The sequence below is a fragment of the Bufo bufo genome, unplaced genomic scaffold (assembly GCF_905171765.1).
Source record: "Bufo bufo unplaced genomic scaffold, aBufBuf1.1, whole genome shotgun sequence".
Classification (NCBI taxonomy): Eukaryota; Metazoa; Chordata; class Amphibia; order Anura; family Bufonidae; genus Bufo; species Bufo bufo.
In genome coordinates this window covers 74,451-85,341 of record NW_024401155.1, presented here as the reverse complement: position 1 = coordinate 85,341, position 10,891 = coordinate 74,451, and the positions used below count along the sequence as shown (strand labels likewise).

The 10,891-nt window shown below is 46.4% G+C and overlaps 1 protein-coding gene across 1 annotated transcript; it reads left to right on the top strand.

The window, feature by feature from the left end:
* Positions 1–4,582: 4,582 nt before the first annotated feature.
* On the top strand, positions 4,583–5,042 carry LOC120984665 (histone H2B 1.1). The gene has a single exon (XM_040413420.1). It carries the CDS (start codon positions 4,585–4,587, stop codon positions 4,963–4,965), a length of 381 nt encoding a protein of 126 aa, XP_040269354.1. The 5' UTR covers positions 4,583–4,584; the 3' UTR covers positions 4,966–5,042.
* The last annotated feature ends 5,849 nt before the right edge of the window (positions 5,043–10,891 follow it).

Below are 10,891 nucleotides of genomic sequence, written 5' to 3'. Positions count from 1 at the left end.
CTGTAATGTAATGTGAAGGCTGTTATATAATGTGGACGCTTGTAATGTAATGTGGAGGTTGTAATATAATGTGGAGGTTGTAATATAATGTGGAGGCCGGTAATATGGAGGCTGTTATATAATGTGGAGTCTGTAAGATGAATGCTGTAATATCATGTGGAGGCTGGTAATATGGACGCTGTAATATTATGTGGAGGCTGTAATATAGTATGAAGTCTGTAATATCATGTGGAGGCTATAATGTAATGTGGAGGCTGTTAATAAGGAGGCTGTAAAATAATGTTGAGGTTAATAATATAATATAGAGGCGTTAATATAATGCAGAGGATATAATGTAATTTACAGGCTGGTAATATGGAGGTTGTCAATTAATGTGGAGGCTGAAAATATGGAGGCTGTAACATAATGTTTAAGCTGTGATGTGATGTGGATGTGATGTAGAGGCCGGTAATACAGAGGCTGTAATATAATGTGGAGGCCAGTAATGTAATATAATATGGAGACTGTAATGTAGAGGCTGGTAATATGGAAGCTGTAATATAATGTGTAGGCCAGTAATGAAATATAGAGGCTGTAATGTAATGTGGAAGCTGGTAGTATGGAGGCTGTAATGTAATGTAGAGGCTAGTTATATGGAGGCTGTGATGTAATCTGGAGGCTGAATATATGGTGGCTGTAACATAATGTTTAGACTGTGATGTAATGTAGAGAACGGTAATATGGAGTCTGCAATATAATGTGGAGGCTGTAATGTAATGTGGAGGCTGTAATATAATTTGGAGTCTGTAATGTAATGCAGAGGCTGGTAATATTAAGGCTGTGATGTAATGTGGAGGCTGGTAGTATGGAGGCTGTAATATAATGTAATGTGGAGGCTGGTAGTATGGAGTCTGTCATATAATGTGGAGGCTGTGATGTAATGTTTAGGCCGTGATGTAATGTAGAGGCCGGTAATATGGAGTCTGTAATATAATGTGGAGGCCGGTAATTTAACATGGAGACTGTAATGTAGAGGCCGTTAACATGGAGGCTGGTAATATTTAGGCTGTAAAATAATGTGGAGGCTATAATCTAATGTAGAGGCTGTAATATGTTGTTGAGGTTGATAATATAATATGGAGGCTGTAAATATGGAGGCTGTAATATAATTTGAGGGCTGTAATGTAATGCAGAGGCTGGTAATATGAAGGCTGTAATATAATGTAGAGGCTGTGATGTAATGTGGAGGCTGTTAGTATGGAGGCTGTAATGTAATGTTTAGGATGTGATGTAATGTAGAGGACGGTAATATGGAGTCTGTAATATAATGTGGAGGCTGGTAATGTAACATGGAGATTGTAATGTAGAGGATGGTAACACGGAGGCTGTAATATAATGTGGAGGCCGGTAATATAACATGGAGGCTGTAATTTAATGTGGAGGCTGGTAATTTTTAGGCTGTAATATAATGTGGAGGCTATAATGTAATGTAGAGGCTGTAATATGTTGTTGAGGTTGATAATATAATATGGAGGCTGTGATGTAATGTGGAGGCCATTAATATGGAGGCTGTAATATAATGTAGATGCTGTAAATATGGAGGCTGTAATATAATGTTGAGGATGATAATATAGAGGCTGTGATGTAATGTGGAGACTATAATGTAATGTGGAGGCTTTAAATATGGAGGCTGTAATATAATGTTGAGGTTGATAATATAATATGGAGGCTGTAATATATTGTGGAAGCTGTAATATAATATAGAGGCTGTAATGTAATGTGGAGGATGGAATATAATGTGGAAGCTGTAATATTATATGGAGGCTGTAATGTAATGTGGAGGCTGTGATATTATGTGGAGGCTGTGATATTATGTGGAGGCTGGTAATGTAATTTGGAGGCTGGTAATGTAATTTGGAGGCTGTAATGTAATGTAGAGGCTGGTAATATGGAGGCTGTAATATAATGTGGAGGAAGATAATGTAATATGGAGGCTGTAATAGAAACATAGATGTAATGTGGAGACTGTGATGTAATGCGGAGGCTGTAATAGAATGTGGAGGCTGGTAGTATGGAGGCTGTAATATAATGTGGAGGTTGATAATATAATATAGAGACTTTATTTTAATGCGAAGGATATGATGTAATTTACAGGCTGGTAACATGGAGGCTGGAAAATGAAAACCACCAGCACTTCTGAGCTCAGCCAATCAGAGCTGGAGGGCGGGGCCTGGAGTTCAGGAACAGCCCCGCCCCCAGAAAAGCCGCCTCTCCGTGCAGTTCTCTTTCAGGTCCGCCCATGCTCCATATAAAGGAGGGCTCTGGGCTGAGCAGTCACTGCTCTCTGCTCCTCACACCTAGAAGATGTCTGGTCGCGGTAAAGGAGGGAAAGGGCTCGGGAAAGGCGGCGCCAAGCGGCACAGGAAGGTGCTCCGTGATAACATCCAGGGCATCACCAAGCCTGCCATCCGCCGCCTAGCTCGCAGGGGAGGCGTCAAGCGCATCTCCGGCCTCATCTATGAGGAGACTCGCGGGGTGCTGAAGGTCTTCCTGGAGAACGTCATCCGGGACGCCGTCACCTACACCGAGCACGCCAAGAGGAAGACCGTCACCGCCATGGACGTGGTCTACGCGCTCAAGCGCCAGGGCCGCACTCTCTACGGCTTCGGGGGTTAATGCTGCCGCCGCCGCCTCCGTCCTCACAGCACAAAGGCTCTTCTCAGAGCCGCCCACATCTTCCCGGGGAGGAGCTACGATTCCACTGAGGGGTTAACACATCAGGAGATCAGCGGCGCCCTGTGCTCAGTACAGCCGGAGGTCTACATTACAGAAACCCCCCAGTAATCTGTAAATCCCGAGCCCCGGGTGTTCTCCACCGCAGCTACGAGACGAGCTGTGCTCGGAGACTGAGGGGTTAATCCGTCCCGCCAATGAGCGGCGCTGGTACAGGTCACATGACCGGCTCCACCTGTAAATCAGCAGCTCAACTATAGGCGGGAAATTCAAATGAGCGACAAGATCCTGAGCTCTCCCAGCCAATAGGAGCAGAGCTCTGGACCCCGCAGCCGTTGTGAGCCCCGCCCCTCCTGCTGCTCCCCCCCCGCCGCTCTTCTCAGAGCCCCCACCTTCTCTAGGACGGAGCTGCCGCATTGTGTGAATACATGGAAGCCTCATGTCCGAGGCGGATTATTCCCTCATTATAGACCACTGATCGGGAGGATGAGGGGAGTAGTGATCGTATACTCGGGAGGATGAGGGGAGTAGTGATCGGCCAAAGAGAAGGATGGGGGGAGTAGTGATCAGACACTGAGGATGGGGGGGAGGAATGATCGGCCAGAGAGCAGTTGGGCAATGAGGAGAATGAGTGAAGTAGTTATATGGTACTGAGGAGGATGAGGGGAGTAGTGGTCAGCCAGTGAGGAGGATGAGGGCAGTAGTGATCTGCTAATGGATGGATGTGAGCCCCGCCGTGCGCTCTATCCCCGGACACCAGCGCAGAGAAGGGGGCGGAGCTATAGAACAAGTGCTTTACAGTGATTGGCTGATCTCTGGCTTTTGAAATTCCCGCTCAATTACAGTCCGGTCAAAATTCAGCGGCCGTGGAGGAGCAGTCCGTTACACACAGGGGCACTTGCTGCTCCTGACCTGCTGCGAGAACGGGCAAACATTGCTGCTGTAGAGGGTTCGCCCCCTGTGTGTAATGGACTGCTCCTCCACGGCCGCTGAACGGGAATTTCAAAAGCCAGAGATCAGCCAATCACTGTAACGTACTTGTTCTGTAGCTCCGCCCCCATAGCCTGCTCAGTATTAACCCGTCAGTGGCCGCCTTCTCCCGCTCCCCACGACCGTCCTCCCGGAGAAGGGGAGAACAGTCCCGTATTCACTGTGCGGAGAAGAGCGGCTCCATCGCTGCGCTGGTGTCCAGGGATAGAGCGCACGACCCCCCTGCACGCACAGTACACTCAGCGGCGGCGTCACTACCAGCAGGGGGCGGCGCGCAGTGAGGGGCGGTTATCAGCCGAGCAGCGAGGCCGTGATAGACTGAAGAGAGCTGTTAGCCCCGCCCCCCGGCTCAGCTGAATGGATGGATGCGAGCCCTGCCCCTCCTGCTGCTCCTCCCCCCGGCTCATCTGAATAGATGGATGTGAGTTCTGCTCCGCCCCCCTGTTTAGCATAATGGATGGCTATGAGCCCTGCCCCTCCTGCTGCTCCGCCCTCCGACTCAGCTCTATGAATGGATGTGAGCCCCTCCCTTCTTGCTGCTCCGTCCCCCGGCTCTGCTGAATGGATGTATGTGAGCCACGCCTCTCCTGTTGCTCCGCCCCCGGCTCTGCTGAATGGATGGATGTGAGCCCCGCCCCTCTATTTGCTCCGCCCTGGCTCTGCTGAATGGATGTATGTGAGCTCCGCCCCTCTATTTGCTCCGCCCCCCGGCTCAGCTGAATGGATGTGAGGCTGCCAATTGGGAGCAGTGGAGACACCACGTGACCCTCTCCTCCAGTAGATCGGCGCGCAGTCAGCAGCAGCTCCTCATTTGCATGGCCCGTGTATAAATACCGCCGCGGTGGCAGGAGGAGAACAGACGAGATTTTGTCCTCAGTCAGAATGCCCGAGCCAGCCAAGTCCGCCCCAGCGCCCAAGAAGGGCTCCAAGAAAGCCGTCACCAAGGTCCAGAAGAAGGACGGCAAGAAGCGGAGGAAGAGCAGGAAGGAGAGCTATGCCATCTACGTCTACAAGGTGCTGAAGCAGGTCCACCCCGACACCGGCATCTCCTCCAAGGCCATGGGCATCATGAACTCCTTCGTCAACGACATCTTCGAGCGCATCGCAGGGGAAGCCTCCCGCCTGGCTCACTACAACAAGCGCTCCACCATCACCTCCCGGGAGATCCAGACCGCCGTGCGCCTGCTGCTGCCCGGAGAGCTGGCCAAGCACGCCGTCTCCGAGGGCACCAAGGCCGTCACCAAGTACACCAGCGCCAAGTGAGCGCCGCCCCCGCTCTCCGGACCCAAAGGCTCTTCTCAGAGCCCCCACCCTGTCTCCAGCGGAGCTGCTCCCGGGTCTCCCCGTTGTTCTCACAGTGGCTGCGGTTTTCCTCCCTATCAGCTAGATGAGATGCGGTAACGCTATCGGAAGTTACAGTACAAGCTCCCCTCATCCTCCTCCTCCATGCCCGATCACTACTCCCATCATCCTCCTCAGTGTGGCGCTCCCTGGAGAGAGGCTGTGCGGCCGCTCAGTGCAGGACAGGAGGACGAGGCTCCTACGGGCACATAACGGCTGCGGGGTCTCCGAGCTCTGCTCCTATTGGCTGGGAGAGCTCAGGATCTCGTCGCTCATTTGAATTTCCCGCCTATAGTTGAGCTGCTGATTTACAGGTGGAGCCGGTCATGTGACCTGTACCAGCGCCGCTCATTGGCGGGACGGATTAACCCCTCAGTCTCCGAGCACAGCTCGTCTCGTAGCTGCGGTGGAGAACACCCGGGGCTCGGGATTTACAGATTATTGGGGGGTTTCTGTAATGCAGACCTCCGGCTGTACTGAGCACAGGGCGCCGCTGATCTCCTGATGGGCGGGCGGTGTTAACCCCTCAGTGGAATTGTAGCCCCTCCCCGGGAAAATGTGGGCGGCTCTGAGAAGAGCCTTTGTGCTGTGAGGACGGAGGAGGCGGCAGCATTAACCCCCGAAGCCGTAGAGAGTGCGGCCCTGGCGCTTGAGCGCGTAGACCACGTCCATGGCGGTGACGGTCTTCCTCTTGGCGTGCTCGGTGTAGGTGACGGCGTCCCGGATGACGTTCTCCAGGAAGACTTTCAGCACCCCGCGAGTCTCCTCATAGATGAGGCCGGAGATGCGCTTGACGCCTCCCCTGCGAGCTAGGCGGCGGATGGCAGGCTTGGTGATGCCCTGGATGTTATCACGGAGCACCTTCCTGTGCCGCTTGGCGCCGCCTTTCCCGAGCCCTTTCCCTCCTTTACCGCGACCAGACATCTTCTAGGTGTGAGGAGCAGAGAGCAGTGACTGCTCAGCCCAGAGCCCTCCTTTATATGGAGCATGGGCGGACCTGAAAGAGAACTGGGGGCGGGGCTGTTCCTGAACTCCAGGCCCCGCCCTCCAGCTCTGATTGGCTGAGCTCAGAAGTGCTGGTGGTTTTCATTTTCCAGCCTCCATGTTACCAGCCTGTAAATTACATCATATCCTTCGCATTAAAATAAACTCTCTATATTATATTATCAACCTCCACATTATATTACAGCCTCCATACTACCAGCCTCCGCATTCTATTACAGCCTCTGCATTACATTATAGCCTCCACATTATATTATCAACCTCCACATTACATTACAGCCTCCACATTCTATTACAGCTTCTGCATTACATTATCTTCCTCCACATTATATTACAGCCTCCATACTACCAGCCTCTACATTACATTACAGCCTCCACATTACATTACCAGGCTCCACATAATATCACAGCCTCCACATTACATTACAGCCTACATATAATATTACAGATTCCACATTATATTCCAGCCTCCACATTATATTATAGCCTCCATATTACCTTACAACCTCCATATTATATTACAGCTTCCACAATATATTACAGCCTCCATATTATATTATCAACCTCAACATTATATTACAGCCTCCATATTTAAAGCCTCCACATTAGATTATAGTCTCCACATTACATCACAGCCTCTATATTATCATCCTCAACCTTATATTACAGCCTCCATATTTACAGCATCTACATTATATTACAGCCTCCATATTAATGGCCTCCACATTACATCACAGCCTCCATATTATATTATCAACCTCAACAACATATTACAGCCTCTACATTACATTATAATCTCTACATTATATTACAGCCTAAAAACTACCAGCCTCCACATTACATTACAGCCTCCATGTTACATTACCAGCCTCCACATTATATTACAGACTCCATATTACCGTCCTCTACATTACATCACATCCTAAACATTACATTACAGCCTCCATACTAACAGCCTCCACATTACATCACAGCCTCTACATTATACTACAGCCTTCATATTACCAGCCTCTGCATTACATTACAGCCCTCAAATTATATTACAGCCTCCATATTACCAGCCTCCATATTATATTATCAACCTCAACAACATATTACAGCCTCTACATTAGATTATAGCCTCCACATTATTTTACAGCCTAAATATTACCAGCCTTCATGTTATATTACAGCCTCCGTATTAATGGCCTCTACATTACAGTCTCCATGTTAAATTACCGGCCTCCACATTATATTACAGACTCCATATTACCGGCCTCTACATTACATCACGGCCTAAACATTACATCACAGCCTCCACATTATATGACAGCCTCCATACTACCAGCCTCCACATTACATTATATTACAGCCTCCATACTACCAGCCTCCACATTACATCACAGCCTTAATATTTCCAGCCTCTGCATTACATTACAGACTCCAAATTATATTACAGCCTCCACATTACATTACAGCCTCCACATTATATTGCAGACTCCATATAACCGTCCTCTACATTACATCACAGACTAAACATTATGTTACAGCCTCCATATATTCAGCCTCCAGATTATATCACAGCCTCCATATAACTAGCCTCTACAGTACATTACAGCCTCCATACTACCAGCTTCCACATTACATTACAGCCTCTATATTTCATTACTGGCCTACACATTATATTACAGCTTCCATATTACCGGCCTCTACATTACAGTCTCCATATTATATTACATTACTGGCCTCCACATTATATTACAGCCTCTGTATTACCGGCCAATACATCACATCTACATCACATCACAGCTTAAACATTATGTTACAGCCTCCATATTTTCAGCCTCCACATTACATCACACAGCCTCCACATTAATTGACAACCTCCATATTACCAGCCTGTAAATTACATTATATCCTCTGCATTATATTAACGCCTCTATATTATATTATTAACCTCAACATTATATTACAGCCTCCTTATTTACAGCCTCCACATTACATTATAGCCTCCACATGATATTACAGACTTCATACTATATTACAGCCTCCACATAATATTACAGCGTCCATATTACCAGCCTCCACATGATATTACAGCATTCATCTTACAGACTCCACATTATATAACAGCCTCCATATTACCGGCCTCCACATTATATTACAACCTCCACATTACATTACAAGCGTCCACATTATATAACAGCCTTCACATTACATTACAGCCTCCACATTATAATTACAGCCTCCACATTATAATTACAGCCTCAATATTATATTACAGCCTTCATATTACATTACAGCCTCTATATTATATTACAGCCTCCACATAATATTACAGACTCCATATTACCAGGCCCCACAATATAGTAAAGCCTTGACATTACCAGCCTCCACATTATTACAGCCTCCACAACATATTACAGCCTCCATATTATCAGGCTCCATATGATATTACAGCCTCCACAAGATATTACAGCCTCCATATTACCAGGCTCCACATTACATTATAGCCTCTATATTATATTACAGCCTTCACATTACATTACAGCCTCCACATTACATTATAGCCTCCATGTGTTATATTATAGTCTCCATTTTACATTATAGCCTCCATATTATATTACAGCCTACATGTTATATTACAGCCTCCACATTACAACCTCCATATTATATTACTGCTTCCACATTATATTACAGCCTCCAAATTACATTACAGCCTCCACATTACATTATAGCCTCCATATTATATTACAGCCTACACGTTATATTACAGCCTCCACATTACATTACGACCTCCATATTATATTACAGCTTCCACATTATATTACAGCCTTCATATTACCAGGCTCCACATTATATTACAGCCTCCACATTACATTACAGCATCCATATTATATTAAAGCCTCCACATTACATTATAGCCTCCATATTATATTACAGCCTCCACATACATGTTATAAGCCTCCATATTATATTACAGCCTCCATATTACATTATAGCCTTCATATTATTTTATAGCCTCCACATTATATTACAGCCTCCACTTTACATTATAGCCTCCATATTATATTACAGCTTCCACATTATATTACAGCCTCCATATTACCAGGCTCCACATTATATTACAGCCTCCTTATTACCAGGCTCCACATTATATTACAGCCTCCACATTACATTATAGCCTCCATATTATATTACAGCCTCCACATTACATTATAGCCTTCATATTTTTTTATAGCCTCCACATTATATTACAGCCTCCACTTTACATTATAGCCTCCATATTATATTACAGCTTCCACATTATATTACAGCCTCCATATTACCAGGCTCCACATTATATTACAGCCTCCTTATTACCAGGCTCCACATTATATTACAGCCTCCACATTACATTATAGCCTCCATATTATATTACAGCCTCCACATTACATTATAACCTTCATATTATTTTATAGCCTCCACATTATATTACAGCCTCCACTTTACATTATAGCCTCCATATTATATTACAGCTTCCACATTATAGCCTCCATATTACCAGGCTCCACATTTTATTACAGCCTCCATACTACCAGGCTCCACATTATATTACAGCCTCTACATTAAATTACAACCTCCATATTATATTACAGTTTCCACATTATATTACAACCTCCATATTACTAGGCTCCACATTACATTACAGCCTCCATATTACCAGGCTTCACATTATATCACAGCCTTCATATTACCAGGCTCCACATTATATTACAGCCTCCATATTACCAGGCTCCACATTATATTACAGCCTCCACATTATATTAAAGCCTCCATATTACCAGTCTCCACATGATATTACAGCCTCCACATGATATTACAGCCTCCATATTATATTACAGCCTCCACATTATATTACAGTCTCCATATTATATTATAGCCTTAACATTACATTATAGCCTCCATATTATATTACAGCCTCCACATTACCAGTATCCACATGATATTACCAGTCTCCACATGATATTACAGCCTCCACATTATATTACAGCCTACAGATTTCAGCCTTCACACTATAGTACAGCCTCCATATTACATTATAGCCTCCACATTATATTACAGCCTCCACATTACATTATAGCCTCCACATTATATTACAGCCTCCACATTATATTATAGCCTCCATATTATATTACAGCCTCCATATTATATTACAGCCTCCATATTACCAGTCTCCACATGATATTACAGCCTCCACATGATATTACAGCCTACAGATTTCAGCCTTCACACTATAGTACAGCCTCCATATTACCAGGCGGTCCTCATTAAGGTCTTACTGGGGGGGCAGTTGTGTGGGGGGGATGGGGGGGGATAGAAGCATCACCAGCATCACATGCATCAACTTCCGTCTATAATGAGCAGCTTTCTTCAGCCGCCCTCTGAAGAAACCACCCAGCTCCAGCAGCAGGACATCCAGCAGAACCTGAACCAGCAGGCGGTGACATACTTGGACTGCACCCTGTAACCCATGATCCAAGATCTCCTGGACTTCTGGGCATGCAAACTTCATGTGTGGCCCCAACTGGGCGAGTTTTCCATGGACATGCTTTCCTGCCCGGCCAGAGCAGGTGCTCGGTGCGGCGGGGGGCACAGATACCCCTGAGAGAACTCGCCTTTCCTTCCAAAATGTTTAGTGACAAATAGAGTTGAGCGGACACCTGGATGTTCGAGTTCGGCCGGCCAGCGTGCGCTTGTACTCGCGCATCTTACGATCACGCTCCAGTGAGGGAATTAAGGACGGTACGTTGTCCGTGTAACGGGGATCCAGCAGCGTGGCCACCCAGGAATCAGCACAAGTTAGAATGTGGGCAACTCGGCGGTC

Coding starts and splice junctions, on each gene's coding strand:
- LOC120984665 (XM_040413420.1), top strand. CDS start 4,585: ATGCCCGAGCCAGCCAAGTCCGCCCCAGCGCCCAAGAAGGGCTCCAAG.